Source organism: Scylla paramamosain, chromosome 3 (assembly GCF_035594125.1).
Source record: "Scylla paramamosain isolate STU-SP2022 chromosome 3, ASM3559412v1, whole genome shotgun sequence".
NCBI lineage: Eukaryota > Metazoa > Arthropoda > Malacostraca > Decapoda > Portunidae > Scylla > Scylla paramamosain.
The window spans coordinates 23,134,952-23,156,529 of record NC_087153.1 but is presented as its reverse complement, the minus strand read 5'-3'; the positions used below and the strand labels follow the sequence as shown (position 1 = coordinate 23,156,529).

The 21,578-nt window shown below is 36.0% G+C and overlaps 1 protein-coding gene across 3 annotated transcripts in view; it reads right to left on the bottom strand.

The window, feature by feature from the left end:
• LOC135093018 (CD2 antigen cytoplasmic tail-binding protein 2 homolog) overlaps positions 1-20,043 on the bottom strand; it is a 101,961-nt gene extending 81,918 nt beyond the window's left edge. The window contains exons 1-4 of one of the 3 annotated variants that reach the window (XM_063991883.1): positions 19,837-20,043; positions 15,461-15,677; positions 14,680-14,846; positions 13,734-13,883 (exon numbers count right to left, since the gene is read on the bottom strand). In XM_063991883.1, coding sequence (XP_063847953.1) covers positions 13,734-13,883; positions 14,680-14,846; positions 15,461-15,677; positions 19,837-19,971 — 669 coding nt within the window. In that variant the 5' untranslated portion in view covers positions 19,972-20,043. Of the gene's footprint in view, positions 1-13,733; positions 13,884-14,679; positions 14,847-15,460; positions 15,678-17,896; positions 17,984-19,752 lie in introns of those variants that run through there. The other 2 variants (XM_063991886.1, XM_063991874.1) reach the window with 2 other exon arrangements.
• Positions 20,044-21,578: the final 1,535 nt, after the last annotated feature.

The following is a 21,578-nucleotide window of genomic DNA, read 5'->3' as shown; positions in this document are numbered from 1 at the left end:
TGGATACCTTGGGCCTCCTCTTCAGTGTTGGCATCCTTCTTGCTCACCTCGTACCGGTCACATTTCGAACAGGTATCCGTACTGGGGGGTTTAAATCCTAGACGAAAACCCTGCACAACTTTCTTGTAGTATGAAAAAGTTACAGGTTCCTCGTCCTCGTGATTGTCAAACAACCACTCCTTATACAAAAAATACATCTTCTTCATGGTCATTTCAGTGTCAAGATACCGCATTAAAGGTGATTTAGCACGGGTATAATGGCTAGACACTGTGGGGAAACTCTTGATATGGCACTCAACAAGGTTCTTGCGTGACAGAGGCATGGCATGCTTGGGCACATGCTTACCTCTACGGTCAGCACGTGGCGTGCCTGTGGGGTTCACACGGTCCACAGCATTGTACACACGCCTAGATGTTACACCTAACACATTACGGAAGGCTGTAGCACACACACTGATATTGGTACCACCACACGAGAGCGAGTAGGCACGTGTACACTTCCGCTTATAAGCGTCACCACCATCACCACGCTGCTGCACTCGCCTCCGCTTCACCTCTCCCTTCACACAATACTTTTGAATAAAATTGTTCTGAATGTTAAAATCAGCCAAAGCCCAAAAACTATCATGAATAGCCTTCACATTATCCATACCTAGTTTTTCAAAGCAACCATCATTACACTGTGCTCCTATTTTTCTTTTCACAACCACTTTACCTCCTTGGCCGACATATTCCTCACCAGCGTTACGCTTCCTTTTCGCCGTGTTTTTCTTCCAATTACTAGGGTTAGACACGTTCTTTCGTAATACACTCTGCCCCGGCACATCCCCCTCACCACTGGTAGAAGCCATGGTCCGTAAATAGGTAATAATCCAGGGGTAAAACAGAAAAAAAGGTTGAAAGACACCCAACAGTGGCGCGGCAGGATGGGCTTCCCCGGGCTCGGCAGGGAGGGGTAGCGGGAAGAATGGCGCGTTCTCATTGGCCCAATTTTGCCCAGGCGGCGCGGTAGAGCGGTTCCCATTGGTCGCCGCCGCTCCCGCCACCACAAACACAACATTGGCGCTTTAAACACAGCCTCATCCCGTGGGGTCGCGACAGAACAGAGGTGCTTAAGGCTAATTTACCTTTTTCTTCCCCCTGATTCTCGACCTTATGGTCGAATGGCGCTTTGGACGCCTGTTTCAAACTCGGGAGCTAGACTGGAGATAACGAACAGGTTTCAACGTGGGACAAGAGTAAAAATGGCGCTTTGAACGCTAGTCTAGACCGTGAGGGGTCCCACCAAACCGGGCAAAGCTACGGGCGACATACCCTTCTCTTTAGTGGGATTTTCCACCATATTGCAGTTGTCGGTTTGAACTGCCGATTACGCAGTTGAAAAGTAGAGGGTTTGGAGATGGGAATGGAGCAAAAAAGTGATTTTCCATCTTGGTGGCGCTTTGGCACTTATGTCACCACGCGCCTCATATATATATATATATATATATATGGATTAATTAATTTCTCATTCATTTCAATGGAAATGAAGGTCCGACTTGCTCCCAAATCAGGTTGCACCCTGGCTCATGGAATGAATTAAGGATGTAACCCAAGGTATATATATATATATATATATATATATATATATATATATATATATATATATATATATATATATATATATATATATATATATATATATATATATATATATATATATATATATATATATATATATATATATATATATATATATATATATATATATATATATATATATATATATATATATATATATATATATATATATATATATATATATATATATATATATATATATATATATATATATATATATATATATATATATATATATATATATATATATATATATATATATATATATATATATATATACCTTGGGTTACATCCTTAATTCATTCCATGAGCCAGGGTGCAATCTGATTTGGGAGCAAGTCGGACCTTCATTTCCATTGAAATGAATGAGAAATTAATTAATCCATTCCAGAGCAAAAAAATGTTAAAATTTCCACTAATATCCATAACATTGCATCCAAATGGATATAGAATGGTAGTAATATGAGATATCTGAAACATGAAAGTCATAAAGTAATGTCAAAGTTATGATACACACACACACACACACACACACACACACACACACACACACACACACACACACACACACACACACACACACTCTCTCTCTCTCTCTCTCTCTCTCTCTCTCTCTCTCTCTCTCTCTCTCTCTCTCTCTCTCTCTCTCTCTCTCTCTCTCTCTCTTTTCTCTCTTTCTCCTCCAACACTTGTGACCACTATGGCATCAGCTGAACCAAACCTTTAGCCACATCAGCCCCCTTAATCGTCTTTTTTTTTTTTAAGGATGGTTGTAATGGTGGACTTGGGCATATGAAACTCCTTCATCAGGTGCACCACACAAGCACCACTCATATTTTGCAATGATTTCCTTTTTTTCTCAGTGGTTATCACATTTTTTCTTCTTCCCACCACCTGCACTAGCACTTTTCATTTACTTAGGAAGCATTTTCAGGGTAGAATGATCACAAAATAAGGCAGTAAGGATGAAATAAGTAAGGCACAACACAAAGTACATCCAGAGTAAGCATGAGTTTAGGTTGGACTCAGGTTTTGGGCATTAAGACAATAGTTGGAACACTATGGCGCCAGTGGCAACATGGGCAACAAGTCAGGTTCACAGGTGCATGTCGATGCAAAATCTGGGCGTCAGGAAAGGGTATACCAGGGCATATACCAGGGCAGGTATAACCCAAGGTGCCACTGTATATACAGTGGTAACTCGGTATAAGTCCACTTTGGAATAGTCCAACTTGGTATACATCCTGTTTGGACATGAAGAAATTTGCTCAATATACAACCCTTGTTTGGAATACAACTCACATGCTAGAACTCGTATGGATCAAAATAAGTCACAACACCACATGCTACCTTATTTACCTCTCTCAAGACAAAGTCACGACTGCCCATGAGCAGTGTTGCCAGGTTGGCAGGACTCTCCCTTGAAACAATAACATTTCTTCCCTTCTCAGCACTAGGCACTCACTCAACCAGTGGCATACCCAAAAATTTGAAAAGGGGGGTGGGGGCCATTATATATATATATATATATATATATATATATATATATATATATATATATATATATATATATATATATATATATATATATATATATATATATATATATATATATATATATTTATATATATATATATATATATTATATATATATATATATATATATATATATATATATATATATATATATATATATATATATATATATATATATATATATATATATATATATATATATATATATATATATATATATATATATATATATATATATATATATATATATATATATTTATATATATATATATATATTTATATATATATATATATATATATATATATATATATATATATATATATATATATATATATATATATATATATATATATATATATATATATATATAAAATATATATATATATATATATATATATATATATATATATATATATATATATATATATATATATATATATATATATATATATATATATGTATTTTTTTTTTTCCCACGTCCAGAATTTTTTGCAAGCACAGAGATTCCACACAGCTTGGGGATTCAGGTTAGACCGATATGTTCTTGAATTCACAGAGGCTGTATGTATGTATGTATATATATATATATATATATATATATATATATATATATATATATATATATATATATATATATATATATATATATATATATATATATTTTTTTTTTTTTTTTTTTTTTTTTTTTTTTTTTTTTCACACATCCAGAATTTTTTGCAAGCACAGAGATTCCATACAGCTTGGGGATTCAGGTTAGACCGATATGTTCTTGAATTCACAGAGGCTGTATGAATTCAAGAAATGACATCTATAGAAAATAGCATTAGATAAAAAAGAAAGTGATCTGTTAACCAAATTTTCCAGAAATTTGGAATTTATGGTCAGAAAATGCTATTCAAATAACATGAATAGACTACTGTCTACGTGAGCCTATGCTGTCAATGAATGTTTCTCACGCTATATCAGCTGCTCTTATTCACCTATGCAGCTCAATTTTTCAGGTGCTGAACTGGGACAAAGCCATGCATAATTCAGACTGAAAAAATGGGACATTATAAGACTCTCCACCAGAAAGGGCAAAATTGACTCCGACAGATTCCAAATGTTGATGACGAAGTGCCATATGTGTTGTTGGGTCCTTTCTTGTGACACTAGCAAAGTGCTCAGCAAAAAGGTCGGCAACTGTCTTGGGGTCTGCTACCATCCCCACATAATGGGATAGAACAGAAAGGAGGTGCAGAATACTTTCCAGATATTTTGCGGACTCTGTTGAAGACCTGAGTGAGTAGTGCGCGAACTGTGATGGAAGAGACATAACTCTTCCAAGACTCCTGCCAAGCCCTCTTTAAGGTGCGGAGAGCTAGGACACGTGCTTGTCAAAAAGCCTCCAAGCAGTGGATGTCCCCACAGTGTCACTGAAGGTGAGAAGAGGCAGCACGCTTTTCTTGAAGAGTGGCTGTACAATCCGCATTCCAACATGGAACAGGACATTTAGGAAACCAGCCAGAGGTCTTCAGGATGGAATGAATACCAGCAGAGTGCAAGACATCAGTTAAGTATGTTGCAGCCTCATCATAGTTTCCTATCTCATTCACTGAGCAGGCAGGAATGCTGAGATCTTTAAATAAGTGCCAATCTGCCTTATCTAGCCACCATCAGAGAGGATGTGACTGTGGTGCAGAATCAGTTGATTCCAATAAAATTGGGAAGTGATCAATCCCATATAGGTCTTGATGTTATTTGTAGGGAGTACTGCAATCTCCCTTTCTAGATAATTGGCAGCATGAATAAAGTTTCCTAAACTCTCCCTATAATAAGCTACAAACCAGTAAGATGTAGGTGGATGGCAAACTTTGGGAGCTTGTTCTTCAGCAGCATCAAAGACATTAGGACAATAATCATTCTCGCTGTCAGCTACATTGCTTGATCGAATGACCTCAACAATTAAATTGTTCTTTCCAAGACGCAGAGAATTTATTGCCTCAAGAGCAGCTTTGGCAGCAACGTCTGATGAAAATGTCACATAACACCAATTAGAGGGACAATCGCCATCATATTTCAGACAGATATGGAGAACTGATCTGAAAGGCTTGAGAACTGAGTGAATAGCATAATATGACATAGAGGTATAAACATTAATGATGATAAGAGTGTCAAGACAGGACTCAACAACTGACCAAGGCATCTTTCACCTTGGAAAACAACAGCAGGGGGAGTACAAACTCCCACCTGCACAACACCATCACAACCAGAGAGTAACATTTTGAGGGCCTGGTCAACTGTCCCTCAACGACCAGAGAAGTTTTTTTATATCTACCCATAGGGATACTATAAAAATAAATTGGCTCCAGGGACCAAGAGAGAGAGAGAGAGAGAGAGAGAGAGAGAGAGAGAGAGAGAGAGAGAGAGAGAGAGAGAGAGAGAGAGAGAGAGAGAGAGAGAGAGAGAGAGAGAGAGAGAGAGAGAGAGAGAGAGAGAGAGAGAGACCAATGTCTGGAATAATAGCCATTTGAAAAAACAGGAAGAAATGTATTTCAAGGAAAATAAGATGTGTTAAAAGGGCAACAAGTGTGTATGTGGCTAGAACAGCAAAAGCAATATAAATAAACCTCTCTTCACAAGGAATATCGGAATATCTCCCTACTGCACAGAGCCTTCCTGTAGCAAAGCATATCACCATGCCCACAAATCTTTTCTTCATTTTTATGATCATAGATTTTGCCTCAGCTCACATACAGAAAATACAAGTTTATTTTCATTACCTCTGTTACTAAAATATCATGCAGGAATGAGTACACATGTAATATCTTCTCATATTGAACTCTATTTTACCCCATACGTGGAGACGTTCAAGTTACAATACACCCCAATGTTTAAGGGTTAATTTTTTTGCACATTCCTTCAATACCAAGCAGGAAATGCCACCAGTACCCATAGCTTTGACTCTGTCAATGCTTTCATCTCTGCTTCTATTTCTTCACAGCTTATTACCGAGTTATCCAATGTTTCTTTTTCTAGATCTCTATTTTGCTCTTACAGAAATGCTTTTTCATTTGTAAATACTGATTGGAATTTCTTATTTAGTATCTCACATACTTCTTCCTTAGTATAGTAATTTTTTCCTTTATCTATCAGACATTGAATTTTGCCTTTCATTTAAGTCTTGCTTTTAACGTAACTACAGAATACCTTGGGTTCATCTTTACATTTGTTTATTATGTCCTTTTGATATTCAATTTCTGCTTCTCTCCTCTTCTTTGTATACTCATTCCTTGCAATTTTGTATCTCTCATAGGCCCTTTCTCCTCTACATCTTCTGTATCTATTCCACAACAAATCTGTTTTTTCTTGCAACAATGCAATCACTAACCTTTTTTTTTTTTTATCATCACTGTATTAGTCTTTTTATGAGGGATGTATCTTCTAACTCCTTCATTGTAAATTTCACAAAACTTTGAGCACTGATCATTTATATCTTTTATATCCAGTTGTTCTTTCCACTTTAGTGAATGAAAATAATTTCTTAGCTCTTCATAATTTCCTTTTTTAATAATTAAGCTGTGTTTTTTTTGGTTCATTTTCTATTATATCATAAGCCACTGTGAAGTCCCATGTCAGTACCACATGATCACTTTTCCCTAACAGTGGGAAGTATACAATATTTTCTATTTCATTATCTTTTCTTGTGAAGAATAAGTCTAGTAGTGATGGTTGATTCATGTCCCTCATTCTTGTATACTGCATAATATGCTGTTAGTAAGTGATCTTGTACAAGTTCTAATAATCCATTATTCCACTGGTATTCTGAATTTTTTACTTCACATTTTCTCCAGTCTATATCACAGTTAAAATCTCCAGTTAATATTAGTCTTTTGGATTTGTCTTCCATATTTTGAAGAATAGCTCTGATGGTTTCCTCAGTTAGGTCTTCTAACTCAATGTACTCTTCCATCTCCCATGCTCTTGTTATTATTTTTCCTTCTTGTGTTACTGTCTCCTACCTACCTACCTACCAAGGTGCCATGTCTTCTTTGATGTGGGCTAGCATGGAATGCCATCTCTCATCTCTGTTACTGTCTCAATAATTACTAATTCAACTTTGTTTTAAGTGTTTGTTGATCAATATCATGACTCCTCCTTCATATTTATGTTCTCTATCTTTTTTCCATATTTCATAATCATTCAAGTTAAACATAACATTTGACAATGATGATTTTAGCTTAATCCCAGTGAGACATATTATCTGTGGTTTGTCCTTTTTTGTTTTATCCTTGAGTTCATTCAGTTTAGATAATAAACCATCAACATTTGTGTACATCATTTTTAACTTTTCATTTTTGAATACATTTTTTAAAACCTGGTTTTCTATTCTGCGAATGAATTTTTACTTGCATTCCCAGGACTTTGTATAAAAGTGTTTTCTTCCTCTGACCTTTCAACATTTTTTTATTAGCTTCAGCTACCAGTACTTTCATCATTACCCTGTTTTCCTCATTCAAACATCTGCTTACATTTGCATTTTTCCACTCCCCATTTTCTTTTATCTTCCTAGCATTTCTCAAGACTGTTTCCACCATGTTGGTGTTTTGCAGTACAACCTTGAGTGGTCAGTCTATTTTTGGATCATACTTTCCAAGCCTTGAAAATTCCTCAAATGCCAATTCTTCTTCTCCAGTCATAGCATTTAAAATCTTAGATACCTTTACTTCTCCTTTTATGCCAAAGGGCACAACAGATCTATTAATATCTACTATACTTTAATAAACTTTGGGCTATTTCTTAAAGCATTTTTTATTTCCTTCTTATATCTATTTTTCCTGCTTGTGTCTGATCTCTTCTTTTTCTTTTAGAATCTTATCATATCTTTGACATCTTTACATGCTAACACAATTTCACTAGCTTATTCTATTTTTTCTTCTATGTCAAGGTTTTTTTTCTATGTGTGTGTGTGTGCATGTGTGTGTGTGTGTGTGTATTTACCTAGTTGTAATTTACAAGGCCTGAGCTACACTTGTGTGGTCCTGTCTCCATATCTACACTTGTCCAGCTTTCCCTTAAAGTTATGCACATTCACTGTCGATACTACATCCTCACTTAGCTTGTTCCAAACTTCTATATTTCTCTGTGGGAAATTATATTTCTTAATGTTACTTAAGCACCTTCCTTTTCTTAGTTTTTTGCTGTCCTCATGTGAATCTGGTATTTCCTTCCTCTCTTTGCAGTAGTTTCTCATTATCTATTTCTTCCACTCCATTACACAGTTTATAAACTAGTATTAAATTTCCCCTTCTCTTCTCTGTTCCAATGTTAGCAGATTAATTTCCTTTAACCTGTCTTCATATGTTAATTCTTTAGGTTCTGGAACCATCTTTATTGCCATCCTCTGTATCCTTTCTAGTTTTTAGACGTTTCTTCTTGTGGGGAGACCATATTGATTTAGCATATTCCAGCTTTGGTCTAATCACAGTGGTAATTATCTTTCTCATCATATCTTTATTCATGTAGTGGAATGCTATTCCAATATTTCTCACCATTCTATATGTATCTCTGAATGTCTTTTATAACATGTTTCTCCAACTGTTGACTATCTTGGATTGTCATTCTCAGATCTTTCTCTTGCTGTACTTTTATTATTGCTTCATTCCCCATTTTATATGTCCATTTTGGTCTCTTTTCACTTTTTCCATTTCCATTACATGATATTTTTTTTCACATTAAATTCGATCTCCCATTTCTTACTCTAGTCCCTGATTTTATTTAAATCCTCTTGTAGAATTTCAGTCTGTTTTTTCTCATGTCTTTGTAATTTTGCATGATCTGTAAGCAACCTACTGAGCACTGATCCTTATGGTACTCCACTATCTACTTTTCTCCATTCTGATTTTACATCTTTTACTACTGTTCTCATTTCTCTTCCCTTTAAGTAGCTTTCCATCCAGTTTATTATTATTTTTCTGTTTAATCCTCATACATTTTTTTAGTTTCCATAGTACCCTGTTGTGGGGAACCTTGTCGAAAGCTTTTTTATATACAGTAAAATCCCTCTTATCCAGCATCAACGGGACCACCGACATGCCGGATACTTGAATATTGCCGGATACTTGAAAAGAAGTGAAATTATGTCCACAATCACCACCCTACACTCACACATCTTACCATAACAAAGATCAGCTGATCTTAATCAGCAGCTGATCTGATCAGCTGCTTAAGTGTAAGCACAACACGCTTCCTCTCTTCTACAACTTTAGGCATGATGAAGGCGTCAGGCGATAAACAGTGCACACGCGGGACTGAGTCACTGAGTAAACACAGTGATGTGGACCGCGGGTGGCGCGAAGCAGTGTGCTCTGGTGGCGAGGGGACAAAGTATGCCTCACGCAGGAATTTTAATCGATTTTATGAGTACACATTGATCTTTTTATTGATTTTAAGGCTCAGGGAAAAATGTGCTGGATACTTGAAGCTGCCGGATACTCGAATGCCGGATGAGAGGGATTTTACTGTATCTAAATACACAGTTTACCCATCCATCCCCCTCCTGTGTTTTATCAGTCACTCTCAAATAGCTCATTAAATTTGTAACACATGATCACTTTTGTCTAAAGCCATACTGTTTTTCTGTTATTATATCATATTTTTCTAGAAATTTTGTCCACTGCTTCTTTATCACTATTTCACAGATCTTACATACGATGCTGGTCATTGATACTGGTCTACAGTTTCGTGGTTCTTCTTTCTTTCCACTTTTTATAAATTGGCAATATGTCTACTCTCTTCCATTCCCTAGACACTCTTCCAGTTGATATTGAGCATTTTATGATGTCATATACTGGTTCAATTAACTGTTTCCTGCACTCTTTTAAAATGAAACTTGATACTCCATCTGGTCCTGTTGCATTTCTCTCTTCCAGTTCCTCCATCATTTTATAAACTTCTTTAATTGTTTTAATTTCCCACATTTGCTTTTTTTTGTCTTCTCAACTTGTGGTCCTTTAAATTCTTATCTTTCAGTGAAAACCTGCTGAAATTTTTTGTTTAGCAATTCACTCATGTCTTTAGGGTCTTCATATACATATGTTTCATTTCCATCCTTCAATCTTTCTAGTTTTCCTTTTTGTTTAATTCTTTTCCATTTATGTAACTGCAGAATGGTTTTGGTTCGTCCTTAAATTTTTCAACTATATCTTTTCATATCCTTTCTCTTCCTCTCTCCTTATTTTCACATATTAATTACTTGCTATCTTAAAGTCTTCTTTATTTTTTTGGTTTTGATTTATTTTTGTTCTTATCCATACTTCATGTCTTTTCTTTGCTCTTGCATATCTTGCATTGAACCACACCTGTTCTCCTTTTATTTTAGGTTTGTATAGTGGGACATATTTATTCTTTTTTTTTTTTTATGTAGGAGGGACACTGGCCAAGGGCAACAAAAATTCAATTAAAAAAATGCCCACTGAAATGCCAGTCCCATAAAAGGGTCAAAGCAGTAGTCAAAAATTGATAAGTGTCTTGAAACCTCCCTTTTTTTTTTTTATGTAGGAAGGACACTGGCCAAGGGCAACAAAAATCCAATAAAAAAAAATGCCCAAATGCCAGTCCCACAAAAGGGTCAAAGCAGTAGTCAAAAATTGATGAATAAGTGTCTTGAAACCTCCCTCTTGAAGGAATTCAAGTCATAGGAAGGTGAAAATACAGAAGCAGGCAGGGAATTCCGGAGTTTACCAGAGAAAGAAATGAATGATTGAGAATACTGGTTAACTCTTGCGTTAGAGAGGTGGACAGAATAGGGGTGAGAGAAAGAAGAAAGTCTTGTGCAGCGAGGCTGTGGGAGGAGGGGAGACATGCAGTTAGCAAGATCAGAAGAGCAGTTAGCATGAAAATAGCAGTAGAAGACAGCTAGAGATGCAACATTGCAGTGGTGAGAGAGAGGCTGAAGACAGTCAGTTAGAGGAGAGGAGTTGATGAGACGAAAAGCTTTTGATTCCACCCTGTCTAGAAGAGCAGTATGAGTGGAACCCCCCCAGACATGTGAAGCATACTCCATACATGGACAAATAAGGCCCTTGTACAGAGTTAGCAGCTGGGGGGGGGTGAGAAAAACTGGCGGAGACTTCTCAGAATGCCTAACTTCATAGAAGCTGTTTTAGCTAGAGATGAGATGTGAAGTTCCCAGTTCAGATTATAAGTAAAGGAGAGACCAAGGATGTTCAGTGTAGTCTCATATAGTTCCACATCATTTTCAGCTTTCCCCAGTCCATTTCTTCATAGAATCTCTTAAGATCATCTATATTTGCTTTCCCACAGTTTCTCCTGTTTTCTTTGTATGATTCATCCTCTTCACTGACATCATTATCAGTCTCTATTTCTATCACTGCATGGTCACTTTTTCCCATGGGGCACACATATCTTAATTCTTTAGTTATGTCAGTTCCTTTTGTTAATATTAGGTCAAGTCTTGTTGGTTCGTCATCTCCCCTATATCTTATATTTCAGTCACCTACTGCATCATTGTGTTTTCCATAGTCAGCTTCAGAAATTGTTTTGGGTGGTACATAGCTTGTTATTACCATCACTATTTCTCCATCATTATTCTCCACGTTAACACTCACTATTTCTGCTTTTTCTTCCAAATATTTCACATTTTTGTCTTCACCTCATTTCTTGTCATTATCATTACACCTCCCCCTCCTTTACCAATCTTGTCTCTTCTCCACATATTTCAGTTATTGTTAATGACACTCTAATTTTCTTATAGCTTTGTTTTCGTTAAACACACCACCTTCAGATTCTCTTCTTTTAAATAATCTTGTAATTCCAGTGTTCTATGTAACAACTCATCTATGTTGGAATACATCATATTCAGTCCTTCATTTTTACTGTTTTTCTCTATTTTATTTTCATTTATTTCTTTTCCTTTATGTACTATTTCTTCACTCTCTCCTAAAACTCTCCAAAAAAATTTTAATTTTTTCTTCTTCTGTTCTTGATTAATTTTCTCTTTAACCTCTTAATACATTTCTTTCAGTTTTTTCCATTCTTCGTCATTTCTGTTTTTCTTAATATATATATCTTTGCAGTCTTCTACTTTTCTTAGTTTGCAAGTTTTTTCTAGCATCTCTTCAGCTGCTTGTTGTGATTTTAGTCTTATTTTCATGGATCTTGTTCTTGCCTTCCAGATAAGGTCCTAGTCAAACAACTACTTCTTCAAATTTAGTGTCATCTTCATCATTAAGTTTCTTCAACAAATCCTTCATTGTTTTTGTTTTTTTTCTTTATTTCTTTTCAATTTGTATATTATATTTTTCTCCTTTATTCCATAAACTATAAAACTTTTCTTCTTATCTGTTGCATCTCTTACAAGATCTTCATTGTTTTTCAGTGCCTTCATGACTTCCTTTTCTGCATTTTCAGTTTTTCTTTCAGTTGCTTTTCAATTATTTCTTTAAAGCCACCATTTGCTTTATCATTTTCAACTTTCCAGCCTTTCATTTCATCCATGACTCCCTATCTCACCCTCTTCTCACCCTTCACTAGTTCTGCTTTCAAATATATTTTCTTTCATCACTTTCTCTATGCTGTTTTGTAATTCCTCATTTTCTTAATAATGTGCTGTTCTCTCACTCTTATTTCTTGCAGTTCAGTTTTCAGTTTGAATATTTCACCATCTTTTCCATGGTTCTTCTCCAGATTGCCCTATAGCATTTTTACCACTCACAACACTACTTCCATCTTTTTCTGCATTTCTGCTCTTCTCCTCTATCTTACTCCTCTTCTCTGCTCTCTTTTTCTCTTCCCTCTTCTCTAACTCACTCCTCTCCCCCCTCTCTCCCCCACCTTTCTCTCCTTCAAAATTCAGGGGTTGAGCAATACTTGAGATCAAGCTATGCTCAAGGAAATGTGATACTTAGCTGATATTATTTGATATCAGCAGTAAGCATTCACTGGCTGTGAATGTAAACAATGGATCAGCATAGTTTTTAATGAGCTCCTATGTATTTGTTACCTTCAGTTATATGTATGAAAACTTTTGAGAGTTGTAGACAGTCTGGAAATATTTTATCTTAGTTTTTTAGGAGGCATGTCAGAATCATTGTAATTTTCTGCCATTACTCTTGTTATAACTAACATGAATTGCATCTAATGTGAGTCAGTGGAACATTCCTGCCTGCATTAGCAGCAACCTGACTGTATACATGTATACAGGGTGTCTCACAAGTTATAGTGCATACTTCAAGAAATGATAGTTCAAGTAATTCTAAATAAAAAATACTCTATAAACATATATTGTGTTTTGCCACCCAGACCCAGGCCCACCCAGACGAGCAACTCCTGCAACACAACTTACACATCAATTTCTCACAAAGTAAAGCAAAACACAGCATATTTGTATAGAGTATTTTCAACTAAGAATTACTTGAACTATCATATCCAAAAGTATGTACCTTAACTTGCAAGACACCCTACCCTGTATATAAACTCTCATATTCACCTAGAATGAATGCAAACACTTAACTTTTCAAGACATCTATTATCAGAATAATAACATAAACAGCTTAACAAAAGCACTTTGTCAAACCTTTAATGCTTTGGCAACTGTTTCTCCCTCCATAAGGAAAACCATTATTTCTTTGTACACTTCAATGATGCTGCTGACAGCTTCCTCGCTCTCTGTGTCACTCTCAACATCAGATCCATACTTTTTCTCATCTCCCTCACACCTCTTAATCTGAGAAGCACAAAACAAGACAGTTAATGCTTGAGAAATGTTTTGTTTTTGAGTGAAGGCTCTGTTTATGTTCACAAAGATAAAAGAGAAATTACATACATAAAAGAGCCAAAAAGAAAAGGCAAGTCAGATTTTATCCTTAGATAGCACTAAAGTGTGAAGCGGTCACATTCAATAGGAAGAAGAGGAAAGCATAGTACATACTCATATCTGGATGACAAATTGAGGAATTCAAGCTGCCTCTAACAATAATTTTAAAGTACTGACAGAATAATGAAAGAAAATAAAGACTTCAGTATTTGTGTCCTTGTTAGAAGGAAAATGTGAATTTCCCTGAATGCAATGCACAGAAGGAAATAATTCATTAAGCTGCAACACAACTATTTATAAAGGGAAAGGTTATAAAATTTAACTTTCCTGTGGAATGAAAGAATATTGTCACTCTATACCTTACATATTGCAAAAGGTGACTGAAAGAAGTGGAACAAGGAAACAAGACTCCCTTTTACAGTAAGAAATGGCACAATGTTTTGTCAGAAGCGGACGGCATATAAGTTATGTAACAGCCTAGAGTAATAATTGTTGAGAAAGGAGCAAGGGATGAGCAACAAGAAACAAAAACAAAGCAAAAAAGGGAATAAGGCAAGATAAGGAAGAAAAGAAATAGAAGTATGACATTAGGAAAAGAGAAATATAGAGGGAGAAAAAAAAAAAAACTTTGCGTCCCTCCCAAGAGGCAGTAAAAACAGCAGCAGTAACTGTAAACTAACATTAACACCTAGCCTCACTGACATACCTTCATCCAATCAATGTCATCAAGCCATGCATCCTTAATCTGAACAGTATCCTTCTTGAAGTGGTAGAAGCCATCCCCATCAAAATGGCCATCTTCCATCTCCTCTTTCATGTTGAATGGTGTTATTGGAGTGTCACCCTCAAAATCTACTGTCTTCTCCTCTTGCCCTGCACATTTAAGATGAGTGTACGTATAGGGAGTTGGAGGTCTCTTGTATTGTTTTATATTATATATGTAGTTACTATATGCAATGTGACTTTTGTATTCATGAGATGCAGTGTGATGAAATATCTTCTTTTTTTTTCAATGATGTTTATTTAATGCCTGTCATGCAATGATAAGGCTTCCAATTTCAACTCATTTATTTATTTTTTTTTTTTTCATTCTAGTACTTACATGTTCCATTCTTTTATATCTGTTATTATCATGGTAGGCCAGTAATCATTCAAGGCTTTATGATTTTTGTCTTAAAGTATCAGATGAGGTTAATTTTCTAATAGGTCCATCCTATTCCATATAAATATTTCAAGTATGAAGATTCTAAATTTTGCATGTTACTAAATTCTCTCTTTTTAGAAAATAAATTAAAGAAATACTCTCCTACATATCAACATAGGCACAACTGGCAACTGAAGAATTTTGTTGAATCTTATGAGAAAAGCATAAAAAATGTTTAATTGCACCTAAAAATTCAGACAAAAGATACTAAGGCAACAAACAATTAAGCGTGGCTGCATATTGAAATTACAAAATACCAACTATTGTAAAAATGTTTTCTTACCATCAATATCCTCCTCCTTCAAAACATCATAATTCTTGTCTTCACCCTGCCCTCCTCCACCCTCTAACTCATCTTCCTCTTCATCTGAATCAAGAGTGTGCTTCTTCACCTTCAAAGGTCCCACATCTTCACGTTCAGAATACTTCACTGCCTTGCTTGGAACGTAATCCTCATCATCATCATAGTTGTAAGGTCCTGGTGCTCGTTTCCTGGACATCTGCAACAGCAATCACTAACAATAAATTCTACATTTACTTTATAGCCTGTCACTGTCACATATGAGTAGTGATAACCAGGAAAGAAACGTAGAAAATCTTTATTGCATCTTTCCTGCCTTACAGTAGTTGTTTAATTGCTGATGAAGTTTAAGCCTACTATAAAAGATTCTTAAATTAAATAGTAATTACCACAGTACATGAGCATTTCATTATCTCCACTGATCTCAATACCAGCAGAAAGCCCTATCCCAACTTTACTATGAGCCATGTACAAGATTTTTTTCTGAAGTGTGACAGAGAAGGAATATCATTTAAGGATCACACTAGACTCTGGGTATCTACCATCTGGTTGTCACTACCATAGATTTTTCACCCTCTGCCAACATTGGAACACTAATTACATATACAAGCATGGATGTGTCTATGGGAGCACAAACCATGCAATAGTTCACCATCCACCAATCTTGCACAGTATGCATACAGCTCTACATAGATCATATCCAACTTCCAGGAAGAGGAGGTGAAGATAAGGTATGGAAGTTCTATCCACTTGAGTCATTAATGAATGTGAAAATTAATTTCAATAAAGATAAAGTAGAGGTGTCAAGTGCACTACAGTGATGGCATGGAAGACATTTATGACTGAAATTGATGTGAATGTTATACAAATGTCCATGCCACAAATTCCATCCATCACCCATACCTGGCTTTGAACATTCCCACCCTGACATTAACAGTGGTTTTGTGAAATGACAGAGTGTAGTGCCCTTAATCCCTTGTATACAGTAACACCTACACTGGTATCATTAAGTGCCAGTACAATAAATGATAATGCTAACATTGCCATATTTATATTCTAATCTTTATAGCTGAGCCATCCTGGATTCCATCCTAGATTTACCAGGAAATACTTTATATTCTCTCCAATCCAACCCAAAATAAGTAATTCTCACTAGCTCAGCTTACATTTTCCTTTCCCCCTCTCCCGAGTCCTTTCCTTGTTCTCTTTGGACCTCTCTCCCTCTCCTTCATTCTATTCCTCAGAAAGAGAGAGAGAGAGAGAGAGAGAGAGAGAGAGAGAGAGAGAGAGAGAGAGAGAGAGAGAGAGAGAGAGAGAGAGAGAGAGAGAGAGAGAGAGAGAGAGAGAGAACACGTACACATGTGCATACACATATGATCCTCAACCCTTTCTCTCATTCTCCTCCAGTCCTTCCACTTCATCCACACTGGCTTTCTTCCTCCTTCCTTGTCATATCTTTATTCATATATATTCATATATATATATATATATATATATATATATATATATATATATATATATATATATATATATATATATATATATATATATATATATATATATATATATATATATATATATATATATATATATATATATATATATATATATATATATATATATATATATATATATATATATATATATATATATATATATATATTTTTTTTTTTTTTTTAACGCTGTGTGTGTGTGTGTGTGTGTGTGTGTGTGTGTGTGTGTGTGTGTGTGTGTGTGTGTGTGTGTGTGTGTGTGTGTGTGTGTGTGTGTATTTATTTAGCTGAAAAGTACAAGAGGAGAGCTATGCTCATGCAGTCCTGTCTTTGTATCTCATGGTGTCTAACATGGCCTTAAATTCATGTATCCTCTCTGCACACATTATTTCTTCATCCAGTCCATTTCATATATCTACTACTCTATGGAGAAAGCTGTTCATTTTTATATTCCTTCTGTAACTATCTTCCTTCCATGCCCCCTTGTATCTCTCATGTCCTACTTCATAAGGTGTTCTCTCTCAAGCACCCTCCATATTCTTCATGATTCTATAAATTGCTATCAAGTCTCTTCTTTCCCTTCTTTGTTTCATTGTTGTCAATTCCAGTTTTCATAGCCTCTCCTCATATGATATTTCTGACAAACTTGGAACCAATTTTGTCTATGTTCTTTGAATACTTTCAAGTTTCCTGATGTTCCTATTTGTGCTTGGTGGCCAAAATGCTGCTACATATTCCAATCTTGGCCTCATCAAAGTGATGATCAGTCTCTTTATCATTTCTTCATCCATGTGGGTAAATGCCACTCTTATATTTTTTAATAAGTTATAAGTGTATCTAACAATTTTATTTATGTGTTTCTCAGGTGACATGCTATCTGATATGAATATTCCCTATCTCTATCTGACTTTGATTTCTGTATTACCTCTCCTCCTGAAATTCTATGCTTGCTCTTTCCGAACTCCATTATACTGTATTTCTTGACGTTGAATTCCATTCTCCATTTGCAGCTCCATTCCCAAATTTTATCAAGGTCTTGTTGCAACATTTCATAATTACCCTCTTTACTCACTCTTCCCAACAGTTTAGCATCATCGGTAAAAAAACTCATATAACTATCAATTCCCTCATCTAAGTCATTAATATATATTGCAACCATATTTGGGGCCAATATTGATCCCTGAGAAATCCCACTGATAACTTCCTTCCAAGGAGAACATTTGTCTCTAATAATAACTCTCATTTCCCTGTCTTTCAGAAAGTCATTCATCCAGTCCAGCAGCTTTCCTTACACTCATCCTATGATCTCTATTTTTCTTAACAGTCTTTAGAGTAGCACCTTATCAAAAGCTTTTTTAAACTGAGGAATATACAGTCTGCCCATCCATCTGTGTGTGTGTGTGTGTGTGTGTGTGTGTGTGTGTGTGTGTGTGTGTGTGTGTGTGTGTGTGTGTGTGTGTGTGTGTGTGTATCACTGGGCATCCAGAACCAGAACTATTACAATACAAAATATATTCCTAAAAGAAAAGATGGAAAAGATGGAAACAGAGAGAGAGAGAGAGAGAGAGAGAGAGAGAGAGAGAGAGAGAGAGAGAGAGAGAGAGAGAGAGAGAGAGAGAGAGAGAGAGAGAGAGAGAGAGAGAGAGAGAGAGAGAGAGAGAGAGAGAGAGTGCATCGTTATCACCAATTTTATCTTCCTTACGTGTCATACCAGTTTAAAGAAAGGGAATATCTGAAGCACCATATTATGAGGAAGTGTTGTATTGTGCTAAGAAGTATATCACTGTATTCAAGTATTACAAGTGTTATAATCATCTTATGAACAAAACTCCACCCTACCATTATATAAGGCAGTGATTCCCAAACAGGTTTCTCCCAACCATCACCAAGGGTTCCACAAGAAACTATAAAATAATGTGCTATTATAAAATAATAATATAATACAAAAAAATAAAATAATGTACATATAATATATATTGGGATTCCTTGGAATATGAAAAATTATTACAGGGGGTTACTCCAAAGTGTAAAGGTTGGGAATCACTGATATATGGAATGGATGAAAGTCAATCAGAATGATGGTTTCAAAACTGGAACATGCAGGTGGTTTCACTATAAACACACTTTACAGTACTTGACTGTAGACTGGCTTGAATAGGTTAACAAACATGTTGAAAGACTGAGGGAAGTTTATACTAGACAATGACAGTCCACTATATAGTGAAAGGGCTATCAAAACCAAAATACACTCAGGTCTCAGGCTGTGGACCCCCTTCGTCAGGGATACTATTGTAACCTACCCTAGCCTAACCCCTGGACTCCCACTCTCAGGGATACTAACTTAACCTAACATATCTTTCAGAATTGGGTCTTTTTTTTTTGTTTTTTGTTTTTTTTTTTCGGGGGGAAGCCGTGTCTATTTCGATAACTAAAAGTCAGAAATTAAATTTCTTAGAATGGTGTAAATCTAAAATAATATTTATTTTTATGTATAGGGTTCTACGTGAAGAGGTTCGCAGTTATTTTAAATTTTATTTTTTTTACTTATTTATTTATTTATTTATTTATTTTATCTTTTTGACAACCACATCCAGTGCCCAACATTGTTGACGGTGAGGCAAAGATACCATGGTGGCCCGTTAATAATGTTAATGACGGTGAGGCACAGATACCATGGTGGCCCGTTAATAATGTCACTTACAATGATATAGTTTGGCACCATTCATCACTGCAATTTGGGGAAAGAAAAGGCTATAGAAAGGCGAAGGATACACACATTACCTTTTCGTATAGTTCAATTCTGGGTAACAAACACAAGGCCTTCGCGGTACATCAACTGCAATAGACCCGCAAGCCGTCACTCACCAGCCCGCCAGTTTTTGTATGTACTGGATTTGGATTTAAACGCAAATTTATGGACCGTATATTATAATTTGGTTTCACAATTTGTGCTTCCATATAGTACACAAACTTTTTGTGTAACGTCAGTTTGTAGCCCATAAACCGCCTAAAGATTCTACATAAGCTCCTTGCCTCGTTCCGACCTCACAATCACACTTTTCGGTATCTAATACCGAAATGCACCGAAACCCACCGAAATGCAAACTAAAACTACGGAACTGCACCAAAATGCACCCAAAAACTATTGAAATGGACCGAAATCCAGCCTTAAACTACCGAAATGCAACCTACTGCAACACAGACACAAAAAAAAAATTGCAGCCAAAAACTACCGAGATGCATCCAAAAAAAAAAACCGGGTTGTGCTTGCGAAATGCAACCAAAAACTATCTAAAATCCACCAAAAAACTACCTAAATGCACCCAAAAACTACCGAAATGCGCTCAAAAACTACCAAAATGCACCGAAATGCACCCAGAATACGAAAATGCATCGAAATGCATATAAGTAGTTTTGCGGGTGTATTTAAGTAGTTTTGGGTGCATTTAAGTGCATTTAGATAGTTTTTTATGCATTTCACTGCATTTCGGTAGTTTTTGGATGCATTTCGTTGTATTACAGTAGTTTTAGAGTACATTTCGGTGCATTACAATTTTTTTTTCTTTTTTTTTTTTTTGGTGGGGGGTGTCCATTTCGGTGCATTTCGGTATTAGGCACAACAACACGTATCACAGCTTCAATAACACGTTTGACTTGTTCACCCTGCTGGCGGCGAGGACCATTCACCCCTCACTTTAACCTGCAATTATCCGCCTCACTTGTATTTTCCTAAAAGTCGGGCCTCAGCACGGCATCAGCCTGTGATTGCCGCACGGGAGGTCACCATATATTTTTATCACATCCAATGATTCAATGATCCAAGGGGATCATTGCAGCCTTCAAGTGGAAGAAGACACACACCATTACATCTCAAAGTCAAAATGTAAAAGCTCGGACAACCCTTTCGCTTCCCAACGTTATGTGGCAGAATCAAAGAAGTTATCCTTAAGCTTCCTTGGTCAGAATGATTCGTTGTCTCTGTTAATTCTGAGGTCAATTAGCTATCATCTTTGTGTGTGTGCGTTCATGTTCTCGTTTGGGATTTCATGGGGCCGTGCAGGCTGATGTGCCACAATCTCTAGTTCACTGATTCTCAACCAGAGATAAATTTATCCCTTGTTGGTAAAAAAATCACATGGCAGAGGGTAAATAACTAATATATCTGTTATTTGAATAATCATTCAATTAAATTTCATTTTGTAAAGAGAGAGAGAGAGAGAGAGAGAGAGAGAGTGTGTGTGTGTGTGTGTGGGAGAAACGAATGACTATTTTTTATTTTTATATTTCCGCATGGAAGTAAGAGGGTAAGTGAAGAAATACATCAAGTCAAAGGGGTAAATGATGGAGGAAAGATCGAGAATCCCTGTTCTAGTTGGTAGCAATAGGTCTTGTCAGAAGAGTGTGTGTGTGTGTGTGTGTGTGTGTGTGTGTGTGTGTTTATATATATATATATATATATATATATATATATATATATATATATATATATATATATAGAGAGAGAGAGAGAGAGAGAGAGAGAGAGAGAGAGAGAGAGAGAGAGAGAGAGAGAGAGAGCATAACCAGGGAAATGACTCCTCAGCTGCATGCGTGTGTGAGCTAAGTTC